Source organism: Onychostoma macrolepis, chromosome 07, assembly GCF_012432095.1.
Source record: "Onychostoma macrolepis isolate SWU-2019 chromosome 07, ASM1243209v1, whole genome shotgun sequence".
In the NCBI taxonomy this organism is placed as follows: domain Eukaryota; kingdom Metazoa; phylum Chordata; class Actinopteri; order Cypriniformes; family Cyprinidae; genus Onychostoma; species Onychostoma macrolepis.
In genome coordinates this window covers 17965462-17993169 of record NC_081161.1, presented here as the reverse complement: position 1 = coordinate 17993169, position 27708 = coordinate 17965462, and the positions used below count along the sequence as shown (strand labels likewise).

At 37.1% G+C, this 27708-nt stretch overlaps 2 protein-coding genes across 3 annotated transcripts; both read left to right on the top strand.

The window, feature by feature from the left end:
• Positions 1-559: 559 nt before the first annotated feature.
• On the top strand, positions 560-6139 carry leap2 (liver-expressed antimicrobial peptide 2). Of its 2 annotated transcripts, XM_058782514.1 has the most exons (5): positions 560-717; positions 3910-3979; positions 4169-4487; positions 4874-5043; positions 5135-6139. In XM_058782514.1, exons 3-5 carry the CDS (start codon positions 4419-4421, stop codon positions 5172-5174), a joined length of 279 nt encoding a protein of 92 aa, XP_058638497.1. In that variant the 5' UTR covers positions 560-717; positions 3910-3979; positions 4169-4418; the 3' UTR covers positions 5175-6139. The 2 variants fall into 2 exon arrangements, with proteins under 2 accessions (XP_058638497.1, XP_058638496.1); XM_058782513.1 differs by lacking the exon at positions 3910-3979.
• Positions 6140-8052: 1913 nt separating this feature from the next.
• Positions 8053-27040, top strand: phka1a (phosphorylase kinase, alpha 1a (muscle)). The gene is made up of 34 exons (XM_058780950.1): positions 8053-8299; positions 8491-8626; positions 11382-11540; positions 12073-12120; positions 12677-12845; positions 13122-13204; positions 13319-13399; positions 14040-14138; positions 14251-14397; positions 14474-14527; positions 14651-14773; positions 15283-15378; positions 15488-15595; positions 16556-16634; positions 16740-16874; positions 17008-17117; positions 17347-17491; positions 17578-17656; positions 17753-17916; positions 20039-20209; positions 20818-20906; positions 20995-21140; positions 21225-21378; positions 21554-21633; positions 21724-21802; positions 22505-22634; positions 22732-22833; positions 22955-23070; positions 23215-23253; positions 24933-24977; positions 25980-26141; positions 26273-26326; positions 26418-26618; positions 26716-27040. Exons 2-34 carry the CDS (start codon positions 8549-8551, stop codon positions 26887-26889), a joined length of 3699 nt encoding a protein of 1232 aa, XP_058636933.1. The 5' UTR covers positions 8053-8299; positions 8491-8548; the 3' UTR covers positions 26890-27040.
• The last annotated feature ends 668 nt before the right edge of the window (positions 27041-27708 follow it).

Genomic DNA, 27708 nt, shown 5'->3' with positions numbered 1-27708 from the left:
GCTATGTTTAGGTTCAGTAATTTTACTCTAATGGCAATGTATAGGTCATTTTCTATGCAATTAAAGTGAAATAACTGAACATAAATGTAGGGGCCTGATAAAAATGCTCATTTTAGAAGAAAATTTCAGACGGCACTTAGAGGCTTTTGCATCTGAGCTCTTCATATATGTATACAGAGAGAGAGTGAAAGTTTGCCTACTCTTTAAAAATGAGGAAGCCACCATTCATGATGGTTCTAAATACCCCACAATGCAATGTAAAGATTCTCTCAAAGTGTATTTAAAAATGTACCTGCCGAGTGTTGTCAGGAGGAGCACACAGTCAGTGGCCTGTTATCGATAAGAGGAACAAGATGACAATCCACAGAACAGGCATAACTTTCCCCACACAATAAAAGAACAATAAACTAAAGAAAATTCTACACTGCTTTACTCTAGCAAACACTGAATCAGAAAAGCTAACCTGGAAGAAGGGGGCGACAACAGACAACAGAACCTGTGAGCTCAGGTAAACTGAGAAGGACGTAAAAATTAATCCAGCAGCTCCACAGCGCCACGCAGCGTCTTAATGGCAGAATTGATTGCAACCACAAAACAATAGAACATCTCTGTCCGAAGGTGGTCATTCAGATAAAGACACACAGCCAAACTTCTCAAAGGCATGAAGACATGACAGAAACTTAGAAGGTTGTGGACTGTCCTCAACAATTTGAGCAGGTAAAAGCCATCAGTCAAAACCTGTTTATATGAAGCAGCTCTTACTTACAGTTAACAGTTCACCCAAAAATATACATTCTGTCATTTACTCATTCTCATGTTATTCCAAACCTGTATGAATTTCATTCTTCTGTGGACCATAAAAGTAGATAACTTGAGCAATGTCTCAGTGTTTTTATGTCCATACAATGGATCTTTTTCATTTACATCCCTTTAACAGTGTGAAACACGGCATGTTTAACATTGCTAAACACCTAGCAGCACTTTGAGCAGTACGATCAGAAATATGGATTATTGTCTATGGACTTTGTAGAGAAGTAAAGGAAATCATGCTGTAGTATCTTACAAAACATCACTTAAATTTCCTATAAGAACAGAGAAGTCAAAAGTGTCTATGCCATTCCGTTTGCCCCAAAAAATGGACAAAACAATTTGTACAGTACCTTTATGTCTACTGTTTTATCTCTGTAGTCTGTTTGTGTACGTCCTACCTGTTGTGCGTTTAAGTTAGTTTTATGCTTTATATATTACTGCTCTCAGTGAACTTTCTTCAACACATTTTAACAGATATCCATGTAAACAAATAGATTTAAAAAAAAATAATTAGTTTTCTAAAACTTTTAAAAGCATTTTTTCTTTCTGTTCTTTAAACTTGAATCTACAGACCTTAGGTTTAATCTTAGTACTTTGTCATAATATTTTTAGAAACAAACAGATTGTGTTTTGGCGCAAACATATGGCATAACGTTTGGAAATAGTCTTCCATAAATGACAGAGCAAGATGGCATAAACAAAGAACATACACATTATCATTTATTCATTTATCTTTACAAGTGCAAAATGATTGTAGATTGTACATTGCAGTCAACTCCTTTTTGGCACAAATGAAACCTCATAAGTCTAAGTCTGTATATTATTTAACATTCTGCTTTATGTTGAGGCCAATTTAAGATTTATCTACTCCAAAAAAAACAAACTGTATTGGTCATTTTATGTTAATCAGAAGGTCATAGATCAGGCTTACCTTTATATAAACTTGATGTTATCGAATAGAGAAGCCTATCAACAAAGGTAATCTGGATTATATCACTTTTCCCCTCATTTTTCTGTCACAGAGGAGCAGAGAAGTTAGAACTGAACTACATGAGTCATAATTAGAGCTCCTTTCCTATAGATGCACAAATGTAAGTGCAGGTGGACTATATTCTATAAACTGGATGGAATAAAACTGGATGAATCTGCCGAGGCCCTTTTCTCCTCTTTGGCAACTGATAATTGTATCACTTCCCAGCGGGATGGTGCACTTTGTCTGCAATCTTTTGACTAAGTGCCAAAACTGACAAACATGCCAAAACGGGGACAGCGATTGCTGTCCTTGACCCTGGAGCACTGAAGGAACACCCTGATGAATTATCATCATTTGATTCATATAGAGAGATCGTTAGGATAATGGATATATACAGTAGTTCTTCCCCTGCAGCTGAACTCCTAAAAAGTTTTCTTAAGGCTACTGATGGAAAGAATTTAGTTTCTTATCTTTTTCAAATGATAGAATGTTCCAGTATTGCTCCATAATCTGTTGTTCAGTTCACAGATTTATCTCCAAAAACCCTCAGGGTTTGTTCATCAGATCTATGTAAAGTGAAAACCATTTGCATTTTAAACTGCTAGTTCGTGTAAATCCAAAAAATCTTTTTTTTTTTTTTTTTCAGTGATACTAACAGTAACCTGAGAGGAGTCACATCTGTGCAGATAGAGCTACAGATTTCCTGGTAGAATTGCACAGAAAAGTTTCCTGATCATTATAAACACATGATTGGTGGTTTTCTGTTCACCTCATTTAATGTTGATTACTCAACCCTGCTAAATGTCTCAAAGGTTATTTTCCATCAAGCTAGATTTACATTTCAAGTGCTGCAACGTGTATGTTTTCAGTGACCTGAATTGCACACCTTATATCTCAAGTTTGACTATTCAAGTAATGTCTTAACCAGCATTTCTGACTTTGTGAATAATAAAAAAAATTTTGTTATAAAAAATAAAATAAAAAAGTTATTAACTATACACTACCATTCAAAGTTTGGGGTCGGTAAGACTTTTTTAATATTTAATGCTTGAAAATATAGGAAAAACCATAATATTGTAAAATATGATTACAATTTAAAATAATTGTTTTCTATTTGAATATATATTAAAATGCCATTTATTCCTGTGATGGCAAAGCTGAAATTTCAGCATCATTACTCCAGTCTTCAGTGTCACATGATCCTTCAGAAATCATTCCAAAATGCTTATTTGGTGCTCAAAAAACAGTGTTTTGCTTTTATGCATTAATATGAATATATATTTATTTATTTTATTATTCAGCATCACTACCCTTTTGTCTGTTTGTTGTTTTTCTCACCCTGAATCATAAACATAAATGTAAATAAATCATTTTAAATAAATAAATAAATAAAATATTCAAGAAACAATTCATATTATTTTCAATGAAGATAACAGTTGCACTTCTTAATATTTTTACTTTTTTTCTAGGATTTTATGATGAACAGAAAGCTAAAAAAATTGCATTTATTTGAAATATAAAAACTTTTGTAACATTATAAATGTTTTTACTGTCACCGTTGATCAATTTCTGAATAAAAGTATGAATTACTTAAAAAAACAACAAAAAAACAACAACTTTTGAACAGAAGTGTAAACACCACAAGCATAAAGAAGAAAGGCCAGTATACTCAAAGTGTAGTAGTCAGGTAATACACTGAGCTTGGCCTCAATAAACACTTAACCAATATAGATTTAGATGCAACATTGCATACTAAACAAATCATGTTTGCATCTCGCTCAAGAGGAAACTTGCAGAACCTTGATAATTCCAACCTTGAGCTCAATCACAATACTATGACCAATGCAGCGAGCATGCTAGAAATGTGTAAAACAAGGCCACCAGCTTATGAAACAGTGCTGGGTATTATTTACGTGAACTGACAATCCCAAGATGATAAGCAGCATCATTTCCAGTAAACACCATGAGTCAGTGTGGAACCTTTGTGATGAGCTGGATCAGTGGTTCGACTCATGTCTGACCCACTGCCATTTTTGCTGCAACTTTTTTCCATTGTGTTTTTGTCCATTTGTTATTCTTCATTAAAAGACCACAGATCCCCTAATCAGCCATTGTTCTTTTTCAAGGCCCCAGCGCATGTGTATATGATAAAAGGGAGACTACTGTATGTCAAAGGAACTTTGAAGAAACAGGATGGTAAATGTTGATTCAGAAGCCTTAGAATCTATCTGACATATATCATCTCTTCTACATATTTAAACCTGTTTTTATGTTAGTACATACCACTGCATAGCTGTCTAAAATCTACAGTTTGTTCTTATCCCTCATTCTTCTTGTTCTTTCTTATCCCTTGCTTCTCTCAACTCTGGCTGCATTCTCACCCAGAGCCCCAGAGGACAGCTTATCCAAATCACAAACATTAAGCAAACATGTGCCACATCTGGTAATGAAAAAGCAGAGAGACAGAGGCAGAAAAAGAGAAAGAGAAAGAGAGAGAGAGAGAGAGAGAGAGAGAAAGGGATGAGGGAGAGCCTCTCTTCTGCTGACTGAAGGGTATATAAGACAGTGTATCGTCTCGGTCGTCAGTGTCGCTGTGAGCTCACTGTTACAGCAACTGAAACGTTTCTCAGTCAGCATGCAGGATCCCAATCACAGAGGGGCTCTTCTCGCCTGGTGCCTTGTGTTTTTGGTACTTGTCCAGCAGGTATTGTATTTTTTTTATTTTTAATATTTGAAAAATATCATTTGTTGTGATATTTACAGTATGTTACTGTGTTCACTTGAGAATCTTTTTAAAAAAATTACTTTAGATCACCTAAAATACTATTTTTATTTTATATTAAGTATTATATTTTTATATTATTGCTTAATTTTTTTAAATATTATATTTTAAAGGTGGAACTATTTTAAAGGAGCCACGATGCTGTCAAATATAATTCAGTTTTAGTTTTACTTTAATTTAGATTTTGTTGAGAAATTAAAATGACATATTAACCTTATTAGTCTAACTCATAAAACAATTTTATCTCTTTTATGAAACAAATATTACTTTTTATTATAGTAGAGCTCATGACGCATTGTGTGTTTCAGGTGACCTGCAATCCTGTGCCAAAGTCGGACACACCTTCAACTTCTGTGCAGGAAGTTCAAAGGTCACTGAAGAGGACAGCTCGAATGACCCCGTTATGGAGGATCATGGGTACTAAACCTCACGGCGCCTACTGCCAGAACAACTATGAGTGCTCGACAGGAATATGCAGGTGAATGCATTTTTTTCACTTTTTTTTGTCCTGCTAACAATACTTTCAAACATATCTTCTCAAGTTTCTCAAGTTTTATTTTGTTCCACAGAAAAGGCCACTGTTCCTACAGCCAACCGATTAATTCCTAAAATGAAGACTCCTTCCTTCTCTGATCTGACGTTTCTACACCATCATGCATGACGAGAGCTTGATTCAGTGAGCAACAGGAGGCAACCGAATGTGCAATGCAGTTAATCATCAGTTAGACATATAGCAAGCCACAAATGAGGCAATAGGTAATGTTCTGCAAGATTATGCTTATCATAAGGTACATAAGATGTGGACTCTTTTGAGAGAGCTAAGAAAATCAACATAAACCTCATAATTCACTTGCACAGTGGTATTGCTATATACAAGAAGCATTATGAGTGACATATTTTTTCGATAGACATATTTCAGGTGGTGCTGGGAAGGTGATACAGTGCGTGTTTTGGGTCAGTTTCCCTGAACCAGATTTCCCTGGATGTCCATAGAGCAGAGTTATAGCCTTTGGCACAAATAGCTCATCTCAGGACTAAACTTAGTCCAAACATGGAAACTGGTCTGTTGTATTAGATCATGTTACTTGAAAGCTATATATGCAAGTGTAGGCAAACGTGTCTGCCTTATAGCTCAACCCAAGTGTCGTTGAACCAAAGCTAGTCTGGAGAAAAAGGGACAGAGAAAGTGCAAAGGTTGCCGTTATTGATTGTGCCTAGATATTATTAACCATTTGCCTCCATCCTGTGCCTTTATCTGTGTGCTCACGTTTGTTTTATTTAATTTTAGACTCATTTACCTGTCACTATTTATGTTGTTATATTCAAGTATCTCCACCTCATCTCATAGATCAGGATTTACAAGCATCGTTTCAGTATGGGACTACTTATTTATTGTATTTCTCTTTTCATTTTGTATGACTCAACAGTTCATTTAAAGCTCCATTTTTACGTATCTGACTATATAAGACCATAAGATTTATACGTTATATTTACTGTACTGTAACTTTATATGTGCATGTCTCATATGAGTGAACTTTATAGGGTTCTGAAATAAAAATGTTCTGAGAAAATGGCTTTTATGTCATGAACTCCATTTATTGCATTTACAGTTGCACAGTTCAATTGCACTTTGCTGCAGTTCCAGGAAAGAAATTCTATAGTGCATTTAAAAATGTAACAATTTGTGAATTTGGCCTGAATAGTTGGACGTCAATCACTGTTATAGATTTGTCATGCATGCCAGCCTCTGTGGTGTGATCAGGGTTTCTGAGAGACACATGCAGCACACAGCAGTCATTTGGCTGATATGGTAGACCTCAAAGAGGTTAGCCAAGCATGTGCAGTGCAGACTGGGGACTAATGTTCAGAGACATATAAATCAGATTCTGAGATGATAACAAACACAACAAAAGTAAAATGACTCTTTGCAAATGGCAATTCTTTTTCTGGCATTTAGTCATTGACGATTTTGTTGCCAGACAGATAGATCAAGAGATGAAGTCATATGGTGACGTATGTAAGATTTTGAGCAGCGGCTCAGCCTCGGTGCCCAGGTGAAAAACAAGTTTACTTCCATAATGTACTTAAAGTGCTCTATTTTCGCGCACTAATTTTGTACTGAATATACTAAAAATGATCCTTTAGTACTTCTTAAGGTCAACTTAAGATCATCTCAGTGTACTCAACTGTGCTATTTTGAGACACAACTAAAATGCACTTTTAACATACTATCTCTGCATTTAAAAAATTTATTTAGTTACCACTTGTAGTACACTTGAACCCATCTTTCATTCACTAGTACACTCAAGTGTACTACAAGTACATGTATTTACTTAAGTTTGTGGAAATGCTATACTTGTGATGAACTTTGATTTGTCATGTGGCTTTCTTTCTACCACCTTATGAAGATGTCAGTATATGTTAAAGGTGGTGTGGCTTTTTTGTTTGTATGTTTTGTAAATTACAGTTTTAAACTGAATAATTTACAGGTTATTCTGTAAATATAGTATACAGTTTGTTCTCTCTTTTTTAAAACCACATCTGCATTTTTTTCTGTAAAAAGGAAAGGATTTTAAAAAATGAACCATCTTAAACATCCCGATGTAATTATAACTTTTCAGAAATAAGTATAGGTATACACATCAAAATAAGATTAGCTGTGATAGAGCAAAGATAAGACAAAATGTTCAAATGTCCAAAATGAATTTGATACAAATCACCATTCAGAGCAAGAGCTGAGAGGGAGGTGTGACATTCTGAGATGATGAATGGAGCAGACAGAACAAAATCAGATTATTATTCTAGAAACTCAGAGGATACAAGATGAGATGTAAGCAAATAAAGAAATGAACAAATAAGCTATTCCTTCAAGTAAATGTAATGATTGTAAATCTGTCTCAGACACATGTTAAGATGTGAATATACTGCCACTAAGTGGACACATGCGAGACACATCCTTATGATATATATATATATATATAAAAGTAAATACATAGCGCTTTTGGTGACTTTTGTGGAAAGGAAAATAATTGAGCATTGGTCTAAATGTTTATGCATGTAACAAAACCGATTCATAATGTGTTTTTTCTTCTTCAAAACTTTAAAACTATGACAAAGAATTATACATAGGCCTATTGATGATTTGCAAAGTGTACTTTTACAATCATAACAGCTAGAAAATAACCAATTACCCCACATAAATTTATTAAGTGACGTAAATTGAAAGTTGTCAGGGGGATGATTCATTAAAATTAATTAACAAGGGTATTAAAAAGGGATTAAATTTTTTTTTCTTAGCATCAGTTAAATTTTAAACTGAATTTTTAAACTTTAAATCTGTTTGTGAATTTTTAAATCTCGTTCTTAAATGGTATAATAAAAAAAACAAATCTTTATTTTTGTTTTTCCAAATATCATAAAATATGTGCATCTGAACGCAGATGACGTCAGGAACGTGATGTCCTCTCTCTTTTAACAAGATATGGTTTAATCTCTGAGTCTGAGGTGAAAGTTTTTACGACCTTACTCCATCACCCTAAGCTTTTTCAGACTAGTCCATTAACGGCTTTCCTTTAAAAATGTGTGTCGCTATGCTACATTATATAAGTTGAGCACACTGGTGTTATTTTGAAAAGTAGGAAGACCCTCCCAGCGGACTGTAACTGGCTTCAGTATAATTGCGAGTGTGCACGAGTAATTTACTTTCCTTCCGGATTTTGCCTTTACGTGATCAGGTTTGTTTATATTCACCGAATCTGCGCGAGCTTTGTCGGAAAATCACGTATTGTAAACACTGGAGACAGTATAGGTCACAGTGTTTGCTGCAGCGCGAGCGTTTCTAAACACCATGCAGCCGTTTGACAACTTGGTTTCAAGTTCGTCCGGCTCACCTCCTCTTCTTAATATTCATATTGGTTTATTGCAGGAGGATGTTGGCGGTATTTGAAGCATAAAGGTTTTTCGCAAGCGTGCTAGGAACTAAAATGAGGAGTCGCAGCAATTCTGGAGTTAAACTTGACAACTACGCGCGGATAGTTAATCAGACTATTCTGCGTCACCAAGTGAGTGTCTGCATTTCTACACGGACTCCTTTCTGCTGTTGATGCTTCACTAAATAGTTTGTGTTTTTACTAAACACGTCTTCATTCCTTATATGTAGATGTTTTCGATCTGATTAGATTTGTATTCATTCAGAGAGATGAGTAGTGCAGTTAAGTGTTGTGTTAAAAACGTACTAATATATATATATATATATATATATATATATATATATATATATAAGTCTAAACGTGTATGCTATATCAGGGGCAGGGCCTTTTCCACAAAAAAAAAAAAAAAATAATAATAATAATAATTTGTTAATTTCTAATTTATCTTAATTTATTTAATTTAATTATAGGGCTGGTTTCACAGACAGGGTTTAGACTAAGCCAGGATTAGGCCATAGTTTGATCAGGACATTTAAGTAATTTTTTATAAACGTGGCTTTGGGGGAAAAACATTACTGGTGTGCATCTTGAGACAACACATAGACGCTGATATATTTTAAGATCAGTCTGCAAATTTCTTTTAGTTGAAACAGCTCAGATTTACAATTTAGTCTGGGACTAGGCATAAACCTGGTCTGTGAATCCGGGGAATAGTGTATTTAATTATTAACTATTTAATTCTAAATTCATTTCAAGTATTTGACTTAAGTAAAAGACATGTTGCGTGTTTTTATGTGGATAAAATAATGTACCTTCACAAGAGAAAACTGCCCATGAAAATAAATTCAAACATAATTTCTTACACAGGTGTATACTATTTTACAAAATCTCTTATGCTCACCAATGCAGGATTTATTTGATGAAGACTACAATAAAACAAGGAATATTGTGAAATATTACAATTTAAATAAATGTTTTCTATTTTTATTATTAACTTAATCCTGTAATGAAGTAGCTTAATTTTCAAACTAAGCCTCAAACTTTTGAATGGTAGATTACATAATATAGTATACACACACACACACGCACACGCACACACACACACACACACACACACAGTGGGGAAAATAATTATTTGATTTTGCCCACTTAAAGAAAAAAAGAAGTGTTTATCATTTTTATGGTAGGCTTATTTTAACTGATAGAGACAGAATATCAAACAAAAAAAAATCCAGAAAAAAGCAGCATACAAATGTTAAAAAAAGATTTACATTTTAGTAAATCAAATAAGTATTTGATCCCCAAGCAGAACATGACTTAGTACTTGGTGGCAAAACCCTTGTTGGCAATCACAGAGGTCAGACGTTTCTTGTAGCTGGTCACCAGGTTTGCACACATCTCAGGAGGGATTTTGTCCCACTCCTCTTTACAGATCGTCTCTAAATCATTAAGGTTTCTTGGCTGTCCCTTGGAAACTCGAACCTTCAGCTCCCTCCACAGATTTTCTATGGGATTAAGGTCTGGAGACTGGGTAGGCCACTCCAGGACCTTAATGTGCTTCTTCTTGAGCCACTCCTTTGTTGCCTTGGTGGTATGTTTTGGGTCATTGTCATGCTGGAAGACCCATCCACGACCACGACCCATCTTCAGTGTTCTGGCTGAGGGAAGGAGGTTCTCATCTAATATTTTACAGTACATGGCCCTGTCCATTGGGTCCTCAATGCAGTGAAGTCGTCCTGTACCCTTAGCAGAGAAACAGCCCCAAAGCATAATGTTTCCACCTCCATGCTTGACTGTAGGGATGGTGTTCTTGGGGTGATAGTCAGCATTCCTCCTCCTCCAAACACGACAAGTCGAGTTGATGCCAAAGAGCTCAATTTTGGTCTCATCTGACCACAGCACATTCTCCCAAGCCTTCTCTGACTCATTTAGATGTTCATTGCCAAACTTCAGATGGGCCTGTACATTGCCTTCTTGAGCAGGGGGACCTTGTGGGCGCTGCAGGATTTCAGTCCTTCACGGTGTAATGTGTTACCAATTGTTTTCTTGGTGACTATGGTCCCAGCTGCCTTGAGATCATTGACAAGATCGTCCCGTGTAGTTCTGGGCTGATCCCTCACCTTTCTCATGATCATCCTTATCCCATGAGGTGAGATCTAGCATGGAGCTCCAGACCGAGGGCGATTGATGGTTATTTTGTATTTCTTTCATTTCCGAATAATGGCACCAACAGTAATTGTCTCCTCCTCACCAAGCTTCTTGCTGATGGTCTTGTAACCCATTCCAGCCTTGTGCAGATCTACAATCTTGTCCCTGATGTCCTTTGACAGATCTTTGGTCTTGCCCTTGGTGGTGGAGAGGTTGGAATGGAAGATACAGATTCTATGGACAGAAGTCTTTTATACACACAACGAGCTGAAATTAGGAGTATCTTCTTAAAGTGACAGGACTAATCTGTGTTCCACATGTGCACATAACCAATCCGTGGGAGCCAAAATTCCAGCTGGTTGGTAGGGGATCAAATACTTATTTGACTTACTAAAATGTAAATCTTTTTTTTTTAACATTTGTATGCTGCTTTTTTCTGTTTGTTTGATATTTTGGCTCTATCAGTTAAAATAAACCTACCATAAAATTGATAAACCCTTTTTTTTTTTTTTTTTTTAAGAGGGCAAACTTACAAAATCAACAGGGGATCAAATAATTATTTTCCCCACTGTGTGTGTGTATACAGTTAATATACAGTTATAATGTATATAGTTATAATATATATAATATGTATGTTTGTGTCTTATGCTCTTAAAGTAATGCTTGCGTATTTATTATACATATAGTGTAGTATCTGGAGCACTGGATATTTTTAACTAGCTGTATTGATAACTTGTAGGACCCAGTGACCGGTCTGTTACCAGCCAGCAAAGAGCAGCCTGATGCCTGGGTGAGGGACAATGTCTACAGCATCCTGTCTGTCTGGGCTCTCAGTTTGGCTTACAGGAAGAACGCAGACCGCGATGAAGACAAGGCTAAAGCCTATGAGCTAGAGCAGGTACAAATGGGGTGGGTGGGTGGGTGGGGGGGTATTGATTTTGGTAGGATCAACTGATTGAGTACTCTTATTAATCCAGTACAGCTTTTAATATATTTATTAAGTAACAACATTTGTTCATGAGAACATATTATACAGAACCCAGAAAGAACCCACAGACTCATTATGGTCTGCCGGATGAATATTTGTGATCACATGAGCATGTGTGGTAACTGTTGTCTCATTTGAATGATTTTAAATTAAAAGCATATTATATTAAAAGCAAAATATTCACCAGTGGAGTGTATTATTTACTTCCATGCATGTGTTTTTTTTTCATTTTATTTTAAAGAAAGGTCAGTTGTCTTTTCATGACTGTGTATGTGTCAGTGTATCTAAGCTGTCTCTTTACAGTGGCTCTGAAGTGTCATGTTACTCTTGCCGGTGCTATTAAATGAAGAGCTGAAAGGTCACAGTTGAGCCTGTGTCCAAGTGTTGTTTTTGGAGGCAGTCTGTGTGTCTTGATCTTTTTTTTTTCTTCTTCTTCTTTCAGAGTGTGGTGAAGTTAATGAGGGGAATTCTTCAGTGCATCATGCGACAGGTACTGCCCGCCAATAACCCTTGTCCACACTACATGCTTAACAAGTAAAAAATATACAGTAGTAAGATATACAACAGCCAGACCTGTCTGTACATTCCAAAACATGCATTTATAGCACCACCTTTTTTATTTGTTTTATTTACCATTCTGTTTATCTGCCTGTAATTTAGGCCATAAGCCAATAAACATGCATGCATACACTACCCTTTTGAAGTTTGGGGTCAGTAATTTATTTTTTTATTTTTTAAGAAATTAATAATTTTATTCTGTATTTTGTCTATTTGAAATAAATGCTGTTCTTTTAAAATTTCTTAAAGAATACAAATAAAGAAAAAAAACCTTACATACCCCAAACATTTGAACTGTAGCGTACATGAAGATGTGCTCACAAATATACAAATGCACGTACATGGTTATGCAGTCTGTCTGTGTCTCATAAGCACCCACTTCAATTGTGCACAACACAGATTAACACTTTGTCTATTATATATTGTCTGAAGTGTTCTTTTCTGCTCTAAAGTGCTCTCGCTTGTCCTCTTACATTTTATGAATGCAGCTGGACAAAGTGGAGAAGTTCAAATACAGTAAGAGCACTTTGGACTGCCTCCATGCCAAGTACAACTCTAAGACCTGTGCCACTGTGGTGGGTGACAGGGAATGGGGGCATCTCCAGCTCGACGCTACCTCGGTCTATCTTCTCTTCCTGGCTCAGATGACTGCCTCAGGTATTCCAGGTCTCGCTTTAGAGCTCGCCTCTTAAGGGCACTCACATCTTCCTCTAAAACTGTGCAAGTTTTCTTCCTTTTTGTCCACATAATATAGTCTTTAGTAGGCTTGCACAAGTAATCGAACAAATAATAAAGATTATATAAACTTTGATCAACACGCATACATGGAGCCCATCAAATATGGTAAACTGAGAAATACTGGAATCTGATTGGACACCTAGCATTAATGAATGTTCTCCCACACATCCTTTACCATGTCTTGTGTCCTTTTAGGGCTGCACATTGTGTACACTCAGGACGAGGTGGATGTGGTCCAAAATCTGCTGTTTTACGTTGAATCTGCATACAAAGTGGCTGTAAGTCACTTAATATCGATCACATAGGCCTTATATGTTTGTGTGTTTTAGTCATTTTAGTGTGTAATTGACACTATGTGTCTCTAACTGGCATTTTCTCCTATGGTTGTTCAGGACTATGGGATGTGGGAGAGAGGAGACAAAACCAATCAGGGGATCCCCGAGCTCAATGCCAGCTCAATTGGGATGGCTAAAGTGAGTTTGATGAAACAAAATAGACAAAAGAAATGTCCTTCTTTTTATCACTCTCTTTCTCTCACACACTTCCACCTAATGTTGTCAGTCCTCTTCTGAGCAGCTGAGAATTCTCAGACCGGCATGATGGGATATGGGGGGGGGCAGGGGCAGGTCGTCATGTTGTGCGCTTGTGAACACTGCATATTACCGTGACCCAATGTAACCTCAACATGGCCTCTCTGGTATTAATGTTCCTTCCCAGCTTTCCCTGCCTGCTTGTCATTTCTGTTTGTTCCTATTGTGACACTTTGTTCAGACCAGAAAGGTTCTAGTTGTTCTTTCTTTGTCCTAGAAGACTCAGTACTATTCTAAGGTCAGGGAACTAGCCCTTAAACTTTTAATACATTGTACTGGTTTGAATTAGAGCTTGAGTTAGAAAATCTGTAAAAAATAAATTGTGGCAGTCTCAATGATCTCAACACTAAACACGAGAGTAAAGGCCATGTCTGGCAGAGAAGGTTATGCCTAATTTGTTGTCTGTGGCCCTGGATTTCAGTGCACACTGAATGAATATTGGCTTTGTTGTGACCATTGAATTGAGATTTTTGCCAGGAAAGAATACTGTAACAGCCCTTCAATGGACCCTTTGTAACTGCAGGCAGCACTCGAAGCCTTAGATGACTTGAATCTATTTGGGGCCAAAGGGGGACCTGACTCTGTGGTTCATATCTTAGCAGATGATATCCAGCACTGTCGGGTGAGGCTATAGAGGTTGTAGTGCTCTGAATTTTCCTATGCATGTGTGTTTGTCGTCAACTGATTTGATAAAATGATTACCATTTCCCTTACTACCACATATTCCTCTCAAGTCCATTCTGAGCTCCATGCTGCCCAGAGCTTCAACATCTAAAGAGGTGGATGCTGGCCTCCTGTCCATCATTTCATATCCAGCTTTTGCTGTGGAAGACATGGAGTTAGTCAATATCACTAAGGAGGAAATCATCTCCAAGCTCCAGGTCAGAACTTGATCTCAGACATGAGGAACTTGTTTAACAGCTGTCTCTCTCTCACTCTCACTCTTTTTGTTTGTAGGGAAGATATGGCTGTTGTCGTTTCCTTAGAGATGGCCACAAAACTCCTAAAGAGGTCAGTATATCACACAGTATTTAATACATAGACAAATTGACTCTAATAACCTAAATTAATCTTTTTTTTAAATTATTATTTGAATTTACTTTTTAAAATACATGTGCTCTTTTTTTCCAATAGGACCCCAACAGGCTGTACTATGAATCTGCTGAGCTGAAGCTTTTTGAAAACATTGAATGTGAGTGGCCTCTTTTCTGGACCTACCTGATCTTGGATGGCATCTTTATCAACAGTCCAGAGCAGGTAATTTCATTCAGTATTTTTAGCCAGTGTAGTTCTGGAAATATGAGTGATGTAAATGTGATGAGATGTTTTCTTAACAAACCTATTACAATATATTTTGCATATGTTGTTTAATTTTCATTTGCTTCAACATGTGGCTAAAGATACTAATGTCACAAAATATACAGGTTTTGGGCTGATTTCACAGAAAATGGTCTTGTGTATGATAGGTATTAAACTATAATTCCATCCAGTCGCATGAAATCAAACATGTTTAATACTTTGAACTGATTTTAGAACACGCATTGTTTTCATTTGGTTCTGCATGAGTTTACTGTATGATTCACAGTTTTGTAATAACTGTTCTGTTCAGATTGTAAAACTCATGTAGTTTAAAATACTGGTGCCTTCTGGCAGCTAGTCTAGGGATTTCAGCACAGACAAAGCTTGAGAGAGACTTTCAAGAGGTTAAAGATACGTTTGTGCTGCAGATGCAGGCAGATTGTATTTCCACATTTCTGTCCTCTCAGGTTCAGGAGTATCGGGAAGCCCTGGAAGGTACCATGATCAAACAGAAAGATGGAATACGGCTGCTGCCTGAACTCTACAGTGTTCCTCCAGATAAGGTGAGACATTCCTAATTAACCAATTAAACTGATGATTATATTGAAAAATCTGAATAGCAATGAAATATCACTGGATTAATGTGAATTCAACCTTTTTAAATTATTTTAGGTGGATGAAGAGTATGTTAATCCACACACTGTGGAGAGAATCCCAATGGGAAAGTGCCCTCTGAAGTGGGGCCAGTCCCTTTATATCCTGGGCAGTCTTTTAGCAGAGGTGAGAAGTTATAGGTCATGTACAGCGGGTAAAATAAGTATTGAACACATCACCATTTTTCTCAGCAAATAAATCTCTAAAGGTGCTGTTGACTTGAAATTTTCATCAGATGTCAACCTAAGTAATCCATATACACAAAGAAAACAAAACAAATAAGTTCGAACATTAAGTTATGTGTAATAAAATGGAGTGACACAGGGAAAAAGTATTGAACACGTGCAAAAAGGCATGGAAAGCCAAGACACCAGCTGAAATCTATCTAAGCAATACTGCCCCTAGTCAGTGGAAATTAATATTAGCTAGTTCAGTCCCAACACCTACAAGTTCCAGGATGATGAAGATGAAACAAGGATGAACATCTCAGCAAGACAATAATCCCAAACACAGCAAGGAAACTCTCGATTGGTTTCAGAAAAAGAAAATAAAGCTGCTAGAATGGCCCAGCCAATCACCTGACTTGAATCCAATAGAAAATAAGAACTGAAGATCAGAGTTCATAGAAGAGGCCGACAGAACCTTCAAGATTTGAAAACTGTGTGGAAGAATGGGCCAAAATCACACCTGAGCAATGCATGCCACTAGTTTCTACATACAGGAGGCATCTTGAAGCTGTCATTACCAACAAAGGCTTTTGTACAAAGTGTTAAATAAATTTCAGTAGTTCAATACTTTTTCCTTGTGTCAATCCATTTTATTACACACAACTTAATTTCTGAAAATATATGTGTATTGTTTTATTTGTATGTACTGTATGGATTACTTGGGTTGTTACAGACATCCGGTAAAAATGTTTGTCAACAGCACCTTTAGAAATATATTTACTGGGTATAATGGTGACGTGTTCAATACTTATTTTACCCGCTGTATTTGCTGTACCTCTTCTTTGAAATCTTTGTACCAAGTTATATTTGTGAAAGTATGATTAAACAACTCAAAATTCTCTTTTCCTTTCCATTTCAGGGTTTTTTGGCTCCTGGAGAGATAGACCCTTTAAACCGTAGGTTCTCTACCATCCCTAAACCAGATGTTGTTGTACAAGGTATGTTTCAACATTTTTTTTTTTTTAACCACTTACACTTTATTCCACATGTTATGTATTGCATGTTTGAAATTTACCCGGATGTTTTCATTTTGTTCTGATAAGTGTCCATCCTTGCTGAGAATGAGGATATTAAGGTACTCCTGCAGAAGAATGGGATTGATGTGGAGACAGTGGCAGACATCCACCCCATCAGAGTGCAACCATCTCGAGTTCTCAGCCATATTTATGCTAGACTAGGTAGGAAGTGGTACACCATAAGGTCTCACTTAACACTAGTATGAAGTAATACAAAACATGCTATTATTTTTTTTTTTAAACTCAATGCTGTTAATTGTTTTTGTTTGCTTTTTTTTGTTTATCTTTCTCTAAGGGCGTAATGAGAGACTGGGGCTGACCGGCAGACCTTACCGTAGGATTGGCGTGTTAGGAACCTCCAAGCTTTACATCGTCCGCAACACCATCTTTAGCTTCACACCTCAGGTTCTTCATAATGTGCTGAAATAGGCATGTTTGAGCCTTATGCTGACTTAGACAGCCACTGATTGTCATCCAGCAAAAGTTAAATAAAATAAGTTTGTGAGGCAGAAAGCCAGAGAAAGATGGTCACAGCTTTTAATATATATATGCTAAATGCCAAATATTTTTCATATTCTCTCTGTCTTTTCACATTATTTGTCTTTATTTCTCTGTGTTTGTTACTTCCCTGTAGTTCATAGATCAGCAGCAGTTCTATCTGGCTCTGGACAACAAGATGATTGTGGAAATGTTGCGGACTGACCTGTCCTACCTCTCTTCTCGCTGGAGGATGACTGGCCGTCCTACCGTCACCTTTCCCATTTCCCAGACCATGCTTAGTGAGTGAAAACTGGCGCCTCTGAGAATGTGGAGTCATCTCAAAAAATGTTACTACTTCCCCAATTTTTTGTGTGTTACCTCTTAGACCATGAACACACAGACTTGGACCCTGCTGTGCTGGCTACCCTTAAAAAACTACAGGATGGCTACTTTGGAGGGGCAAGGTCAGACAATGAGGCTATAAATAAATGTAATGTCATCAACAATACATATTCAAGGGCAGTCTCAGCTTACTTGGTTGCTGCTCTCAATTTTGCTAGGATCCAAACCGGCAAGTTATCCGAGTTCCTGACTACATCTTGTTGCGCTCATCTGAGCTTCCTCGATAGTGGTAAGAGATGCTCCAATAGGGTCTGGGATGAAGATGATGATGCTGAGGACAGCTACTTTAGAGGTGCTATGCATGACCTGAGCTTCAATGATGGTAAGGGGAAATAATATCCTGATGAAGAGATTTTGTTTTTGACTTCTGAATTGGTCAAAATGTTGGTAATTTTGGAGATGAAGTTTTTGATGTAGGGTTGTGATTTGAATAGCTCACATCGATAAACTCTAGTTCTAGTGTGTTTTCTATTATATTAGTTATTTGGAACCATTTGCATTTCTCTTTCACGCCTTTTAATTTACTTTTAGGTATAGACTACATTTTTTGCTTAAGTTCCCACATTTTATTTATTTTGATCTCTTTTCTATTTATTTGAAAACTAAGGCCTAAATAAATTAAACAGTTTGCATAATGAAGTATTTGCTGCAGGAAACATTTACTCATCTCTGACCTTTGACTCTTCTGGTTTACTTTTGGCATCTCAGCCTTTTTTCTCTGCCATCATTGCAAGTTGTGTTATCATTGTGATTTTTATGTTGATCATTTCCATTGAGCACTTGCAGTGTGAAAACCGCATTATGTGGCTCAAGATTTATGCATTTTTTTTCTTTTGCATTTTATTCAAGGGTCTGTGGCATTTCTGGTGAGGAATGAAATGGAGGATTGATTAGAAATGAACAGTCTGGGTTATCAAGCTTGAATTATTCTCTAAGGAATGCATTTACACTTGGGCTGTAGGCTGTAATGTCACAAAAGCACTTTTAGTTTGGTGCATTGCAAAATGTTTTTCTTGAATGTCTTGCTGCTTATTGTCGCCTGCAATCTTGCAACCGCTCTTTTCTCATGTGTTTGTTACTTCCTGTAGTTCATAGATCAGCAGCAGTTCTATCTGGCTCTGGACAACAAGATGATTGTGGAAATGTTGCGGACTGACCTGTCCTACCTCTCTTCTCGCTGGAGGATGACTGGCCGTCCTACCGTCACCTTTCCCATTTCCCAGACCATGCTTAGTGAGTGAAAACTGGCGCCTCTGAGAATGTGGAGTCATCTCAAAAATGTTACTACTTCCCCAATTTTTGTGTGTTACCTCTTAGACCATGAACACACAGACTTGGACCCTGCTGTGCTGGCTACCCTTAAAAAACTACAGGATGGCTACTTTGGAGGGGCAAGGTCAGACAATGAGGCTATAAATAAATGTAATGTCATCAACAATACATATTCAAGGGCAGTCTCAGCTTACTTGGTTGCTGCTCTCAATTTTGCTAGGATCCAAACCGGCAAGTTATCCGAGTTCCTGACTACATCTTGTTGCGCTCATCTGAGCTTCCTCGATAGTGGTAAGAGATGCTCCAATAGGGTCTGGGATGAAGATGATGATGCTGAGGACAGCTACTTTAGAGGTGCTATGCATGACCTGAGCTTCAATGATGGTAAGGGGAAATAATATCCTGATGAAGAGATTTTGTTTTTGACTTCTGAATTGGTCAAAATGTTGGTAATTTTGGAGATGAAGTTTTTGATGTAGGGTTGTGATTTGAATAGCTCACATCGATAAACTCTAGTTCTAGTGTGTTTTCTATTATATTAGTTATTTGGAACCATTTGCATTTCTCTTTCACGCCTTTTAATTTACTTTTAGGTATAGACTACATTTTTTGCTTAAGTTCCCACATTTTATTTATTTTGATCTCTTTTCTATTTATTTGAAAACTAAGGCCTAAATAAATTAAACAGTTTGCATAATGAAGAATTTGCTGCAGGAAACATTTACTCATCTCTGACCTTTGACTCTTCTGGTTTACTTTTGGCATCTCAGCCTTTTTTCTCTGCCATCATTGCAAGTTGTGTTATCATTGTGATTTTTATGTTGATCATTTCCATTGAGCACTTGCAGTGTGAAAACCGCATTATGTGGCTCAAGATTTATTCATTTTTTTTCTTTTGCATTTTATTCAAGGGTCTGTGGCATTTCTGGTGAGGAATGAAATGGAGGATTGATTAGAAATGAACAGTCTGGGTTATCAAGCTTGAATTATTCTCTAAGGAATGCATTTACACTTGGGCTGTAGGCTGTAATGTCACAAAAGCACTTTTAGTTTGGTGCATTGCAAAATGTTTTTCTTGAATGTCTTGCTGCTTATTGTCGCCTGCAATCTTGCAACCGCTCTTTTTCTCATGTGTTTCTTTCAAATCCTGACTCCTAACCCTTTTTTCTCAGATACAGATGATCTAGCACAATACCTAGACCAGTTGTTGACTGCGGCGGTGCCTCAGCGGGGGCTTGGAGTCGAGGCACAGGCAAAAGGTCTGAGTCGCTTCAAGGCTGCAGCCACTAAGACACGTGAGATGGTGTCTCTCATGAACAAAGCCAAGGATCTCCAAATCCACAGTGAGCTGACCCAATATCAACAACTACTTTGCTCAAACTGAAATCTTACTTGTTGGAGGGTAATATTTAGGGATGCAACAACTAGTCTTTAATGGGATTGATCAACAATGAATTACAAAATGTATTAGTTTGGTCTTTTTGCTCGTAAATCATTGCAGTAGTAAAAATGCAATCATGGGAGGATGTTACATTAAAATAGTTAAAAAGCTTAACTGTATAGTTTTATGTGGCCAGGTTACATCAAGTGCTTTGACAGATTAGCAGTTCGAGATACCTGATGCTTTTTTAACTTGAATGGGATAGTTCAACAAAAAATAAAAATTCTGTCATGTAATTTTTCACCTTGTCACTAAAGAAGATATTCTTTTTTCATTACCATTCACTTCCATTGAATGGACCAGCACAGCACAACACAACAAAACATTTCTCAAAATATTAGTTTTTTTACAGAGGAAAGAAATTTGCACAGGTTTAGAATGACATGATGGAGAGTAAATGATGATAGAATTGTCATTTTGGGTGAACTGTCCCTTTAAAAAACAATTATACATATTTATACATTTCCATTCATTTTTTCCTGTCTTTTTCTGTTTCTTGCCTGTTTTCAGATGTGAACATGTATCTTCCCAATAAACTTTTCCACTCTCCTCAGCCTACGCTTAATCTAAAAGATTTCCCAGGACAACGTACAAGTCATGTGTGTATATGCACACACACAAAGGATCTTTTAAAAATGCAAAACTGAGATGACGGAAAACTTTTTAATGTTTCATTGCTCTCTGTAGAGTCCCAAGGTGCTCATGTCCTCTGAGTGTAACCTGCCTCGGGACACTCATGGCGGCATTGACTACAGTGGTCTAGTCCAGACACTTAAAGATACTCAGAGCCTTCATGACCAGGCCGACATCCTCTACATCCTTTTCAAAGACAAGTAAGTCCAATGCCATATTTGAATCAAAGTTATAAGAGTTGTCTGTGCTTTTTTTGTATTCATTTCTAATTTGTGTTCTCACAGGGGAATGGACTGGGATACTCAGCTGCATGGGAAAGTCACCACTGTCAAGAGTTTGCTGGTGGAGCTCTATGAGAAGGCAGGAGATCTGCGTTGCTGGGATCTCATCCGTATGATTTCAGGCATGCTACGCAAGAAAGTGGAGGAACTGGACTGGGTAAAGATCTAAATGCAAGCTTGTGGAAAAGAAACTATTACATCGGCTGATATTTGCATTCCTCATATCCAAGAAATGTTACATATGATTTTTTTGTTAGATTGGCACAGGATGTGTTTATATTGTATATCCTTCATGAATTGTTCTGTATTTTGCCTGATGGTCATGTTTGTAGGCCTGCTCAGATTTACTGGCCCATCAAAAGCACTTGACTGTGGGTTTACCGCCGGAGCCCAGAGAGAAGACCATTACTGCGTGAGTTTTCATAGCCATTCACAGTACAGATGACACCAAAATGCTACACTATATTGTTAAGATGTGGGCGATCTGGATGTTTCTCTGCAGGCCTTTGCCTCCTGACCAGTTGGCCTTACTCATTGATCAAGCCAGCGAGAACAACATCACTGTTACCATCCTCACACAGGTTACATGCAAACATACACTGATTTGACACTACCATTCAAAAGTTTGGGGTCAGTAAAATATACTTTTAACAAATCAAGGATGCATTATATTGATCATATTGAAGTGACAGTAAAGACATTTATGTTCTTACAAAAGATTTCTAGTTCACAGAAATGCATCATGGTTTCTTTCAAAAACAAAAAAAATCTTAACAACCCTAAACTTATGAACAGTAGTTTCTGAAAATTCTTTGACCAAGCAAAAATAGAATCTGAAAACTTTGAGGCTAACAAGTTCACAATGAAAGATTCATCAAATTAGCCAAAATATTTCATAAACATCTCAAATTCTATGAAGCTTTCTATGAAATTATATGCGTACTGATTCCATTCAGGCCTTTGCTTATAAAATGTTTGGTCACACTGTATTTTAAGGTCCAAGTCTTGCTATTAACAAACCATGAAATACGAATTTGCCTCAAACCCCTAATTTGCTGCTTATTAATAGTTATTAAGGTAGTTGTTAAGTTTAGGTATTGGGTAGGATTAGGAATGTAGAATATAGTCAAACAGAATGTGCTTTATATGTAAACAGGCAAATATTAATAATAGGCATGATAATAAGCAACTAGTTATTAGTGAGAATTGGTCCCTATACTAAAGTGTTAGTAAATGTTTTTTTGACCTTTTAATTTGTGTGAACTCATTTTTGTATGCATTAGGAGATCATGGTGTACCTAGCAATGATCATCAGAACACAGCCCAGTTTGTTCAGTGAGATGTTTCGCCTGAGGATTGGTCTCATCATTCAAGTTATGGCTACTGAGCTGGCCCAGTCTCTAAACTGCTCAGGTACTGCATTTATCATTTATCATTCATCATTCATCATGTATTCATACAGCATTTTAGGAAGTTTGAGAACAAAAAATATGTCCTATGTGTGTCAAAGGTGAGGAGGCAACTGAGAGTCTGATGAAACTGAGTCCCTCTGAGTTGAAGAATCTTCTCCACCATATTTTGAGTGGCAAAGAATTTGGTGTTCAGAGAAGTGGTGAGTAACTTCATGAGAATTACTGTGTTGTGTAGTTTGTATAAAAATACAAGTTTAGCATTGATATCTAATATTCTATGATTGGTTTGGTTGTCTGGATATGTGCATGCCGGCTGTTCAGTTCGTTCAGTTGAGCCCGGCACCAGTCCTGTTATCTCCATCCACGAGGTCGGCAATGTTGGTGCTACCAAGAGTGAGCGTGCAGGCATCAGCAAACTGAAGAGTGACATGAAGATGGTAGGTGACCGTGCATCCAGACTAAAGAAACAAAAAAGTACAGAGGCCAGATATTGCAAAGGCACAATTAAATTAAGTTGTGTGAACATTATAGCGACCATATGTGTCATGACTCTGTGTTTAATAGTTTTTAAATATTTTCAGCTGGAAGAACTTCGACTGTCATGGTCGATCCAAAGTAAGGTGATGTGTCTAATGAGCTGTGACTCAGTCTCATGTACTGGTCTAATCTCAAATTAACTTCAGAAACTCAGTCAAGATACAAACTGACATTAGTTGCTTAATTTGGTGGGTTAATTATCTTAATGCTGTGGGAGGAAATCCATGGTACATCTGAAGTTTGAATCTGTGTGTCACATGAAGGAGAATATACAGGGTGCATGGAAAGGTGTTTAATTCCACAGGTGATGTGAACTAGGGCTGCAACAACGAATCGATTAAATCGATAAAAATCGATTACTAAAAGCGTTGGCAACGAATTTCATAATCGATTCGTTGTGTCGCGCGACGCGGAGACGTTTGATTATTAAAAAAAAAAAAAAAAAAACTTTAGTTGAGCGCGGAGCGGAGTGAACACACTCGGTCTCTCTCGCGCACGGATGGTAGGAGAGTTTGGCGCCTCATAAATTAAAAAAACAAGTAAAAATAAAAAAAATAAAAACGAGCGGAGGTAGAGGAAAGATACATGGCGGAGGCAGAGAAATCCGTGCGACCCAAGTCATCCGAGGTGTGGGAGCAGGGGCGGCGTTTGCGTATGGCAGAGTATGGCAGTTGCCATACCCTAGCCCAGTCAGGTGCTGTGAAAAATTATCCAAACTTGAGTCGCTTATAATTCGTTTTTATTATTTTAAATCAGAGAGTTTTAAAAATAGTAAACCAATGATAAGCATTAAAATAACTTGTCAGTAAAACGCCATTGGATCATCGAGCTCTCAGCGAGACCTCGTAACTTCACCCCGCCTCCGTTCAGATTGACGCGCCGCGCACAGCCTGGAGAAGATGAGATCTCTGCTTTTTCGCAATGCAAGGGTGAATAAATAATTGGTGTTTGAATAGTACAGCGTTTTCTTTACTCAAACACTATGTCAGTAAAGGATAATGTTTTTGTGTGTTTGAAGAGTGGAGAAGAATTAGTTATTTGCTGTCTATATACGTTTTAAATATCCTGTGCATTATGTGCATAAGCGCTTAATTTGAGATTTTGGCCAAGTGTATTAAACAACAAGAAAAACTAAGCGCCCATATAGCTACAATCAAAGTTATATAACCTGTAAAAGTTGATGAAAGCATAATGCACTTGCTGCTTCAGATAACAGTTACAGCCGTTCTAATGACAGACAAAACACTCCATCTCCGTCATTCTCTGGTCAAAAACATTGTTAACTCCATTGAGCTTGATTTTCATATAATGTTAAGTGCAAGTGTCTGATACAATACCAACGCTAACGACGCAGTGTTGTTAAATTATTTAATTTAACAACCCCCCCAAAAGTCTATATATTTGGCAGATGTAAAGCATACATGTGTATGTTTTTTGTGTTAGTCCATTTTTATTTTAATTTATTATTATTATAACAGCTCAGGGATGTTCAAGGAGCAACATGTTTGTGCACTTTCTAAAGATTTTAGTTCTGTTTTTGAATAAAGGGTTGGAAATGAATGTTTTTCTTTTTTTCCTTTTTTTAAATCCGATTCATCGATTAATCGAAAAAATAATCGACAGATTAATCGATTATTAAAATAATCGTTAGTTGCAGCCCTAATGTGAACATAATTGTTGAATAAGGCTCAAAAGATTTTTGTCATGTAGGAAGTTCATAAAATTGACCACCCCCATTACTGTCTGTCTTTTCCCTTTGTAGACATTTTCAGGTCAATCTTTCGACACTGAGCACATGGAGTCAGGGGTAAGTTCTCAGTTCTTAAAAGTCAATGAACAGGTAAACAGGTGTGGTAAACTAAACTAATAAAAGGTAGACTAGTAAGTATATACCTGTTCAGCAGTGAAAAGGAAGTCCAGAATTTTCATATGCGTTTTTTCGTATTCGTCATCCGTTTCCTATCGAAATGCTTGCTACAGATGCAAAAACGCAGAAAATCGAACCTGATCCGAATTTTTTGTGATGGATGAAAGTTTTGGAGGCAGTGTGTAAATGTGATCGACACAACGTGAGGTCGTATTTATTTTTTAACATGTGAAAATTTCGGACTCAATGTGCAATGACCTTTACTACTAGTCAGCCTTTTATTAGCCCACACATCCTCTTTGTTTATAGTTGCACCCTTACAAACTATTCTAACTCAACATTCAAACTTGTAGATTTTAAATTGAGAAAGATTTCCGGTTATGTGACTGTGATATAGTTCATTTTTAGTCTCTGTTTAGGTTTCTACTTCTGGCAGCTGTATGTAGGCTTCAAAATTCATAAGTTGTGATCATAACTTTTGGGTTAGCCTACAAAAATACATCATCTCTGCACACATTCTTTGGCCAAGAAATACAAAGTTATTATAATAAACTACATGCTCCACATTCCCACCACCTTTCTTTAATGATGTTCCCATATACCAGGATGTTACTTCCCATAACCATGTTATTAAATCAATTCAAACTTTGTGTCACATGCCTTCCCAGTCACCAGATCAATTTATTTATTTATTTATTTTTTTCAAACGGTGTATATACAAATACACTGTTCAATACTAAATGACATTTACACAAGAATTACAACTGTTCTGAAGGCAAGGGGATGTCCTACTTGTAATTTAGTTCTTAAGTCAACAGTTTTTTTTTTTTATTAGTTGCCTAATAGGCATAATGTTGTTGTTTAAAGGTGCATCACTAGTATGTCATACTACCAAGCAGTTTTGCAGATTGTTGACCTGTGCTAATAATATGTGACTTACAGAGGTACCGGATGCCTTCAATTGATGCATTTGACAGCTCAGTCAGTGTTGGTGCGTCCCGGGACAGTCGGCAGGGCCAGTGGCTACGCAGAAGGCGGCTTGATGGTGCGCTCAACAGAGTTCCCGTAGGCTTCTATCAAAAAGTCTGGAAGATTCTGCAGAAGGTTGGAAGAATTTGAGAGGAAATGTTGTGCTGATAACATTAAATAGACTGGAAAACACATAGCAAAATTTTTTTTTTTAATGCAGAACAATAGACTATATTAATTTATTGTTTGTTTGTTTTTGCCCACAGTGTCATGGCCTTTCAATAGAGGGCTTTGTGCTCCCATCTTCTACTACGAGAGAGGTTTAGGACCGTTAAAAGTCTCTTAAAAATAATTTCACCAGTTCCTCTCATCGCTTTCTGTAACATTGGCTGTATCTCTCCCTCTCTCCAGATGACCCCGGGTGAGATTAAGTTTGCGGTACATGTGGAAAGGGTGCTGAACCGTGTCCCTCAGCCTGAATATAGGCAGCTGCTGGTCGAAGGGATCCTGGTACTTACAATGCTGGCTGATGTGGACATTCAAAGCATTGGCAGCATCATCCACATAGAGAAGATTGTTCACATTGCCAATGACATGTTCTACAAGGACCAGGTATGGATATTTATCTGAAATGTTTTCAGTAACATGATTTCACTTGGTATTTATTATCATCAAATGTTATTTAATTTCCTTTCTCTCGTCCCTGCAGAAGGATCTTGGTGCAGAGGACAGTATTTTAGAAAAGGATCACTCTACGGGCATCTGCCGGCTCCTGTATGATACTGCACCCAGCGGTCGCTTTGGCACCATGACTTACCTCACTAAAGCTGTGGCTACCTACGTCCAGGACTTCCTGCCTAGTGGCGCCTGCACTGTACAGTGATGTCATGAAGTTTTTAAAGTATAGTTTTTATTGTACAGAGAAAGAGACCACTATTTTAGAGCAGTTATTTGGGTATTTGTGTGAGTTTGAGTGTGAAAGCAAAATCTGCTACGGTTTTAAACAAGAATGAATAAACTTGTTGAACAAATGATTTGATAGTTCACAGTTTGATAGTATTATCATTCAGTAGTCCTTATATAGGTTTTTAATAGGCCTTGCTCAGGGTAGCTCCATATTTAATTTTTGACAGGAATGAAAACGAGGCTGAGGAATGGAAATACAGTGTGTTCAATGTTGTTTAACAACATGGTGAAAATGTGATCTTGAGAACGGTTATCAAGACTGTAAATCTGTCCTTTTACAGGCTTGTTTTTATTTGCGTAAAATTCAGTATAGCGTCTATCCTGACTGTGGGCTATTAAGCATGAAACTCAGTTTTGTTATTTTTGTTTTTTGTTTGCCAACTCCTAAATGAAGAGCTGCACAAACTAAGAAAGTAGTTTATGTGACTACTTTTGTATAGTATTTAACATTAGTTGTGTTTTAGGCTCGCATTTGTGGTTTTTACAGCTTTGTTACAAGCCAGATGTTTGCATGTGCTTCAAGAAGCCATTATGGCATAGTAACTTTTATTTATTTAGCTTGCAATGTAATAAATTACAACTTAATGAGAATGAAGTTTAAATAAAACTATTTTACTTATTGAATAACCCAGACTTTTGTGAGTTTTTGCCGTTTACTATCAGATAGGAGAAGCCAAAACAGCAAATATCATTACAGTATCTTGATGAGAGCAGAGTGTCTTGTTTAAGACACGGA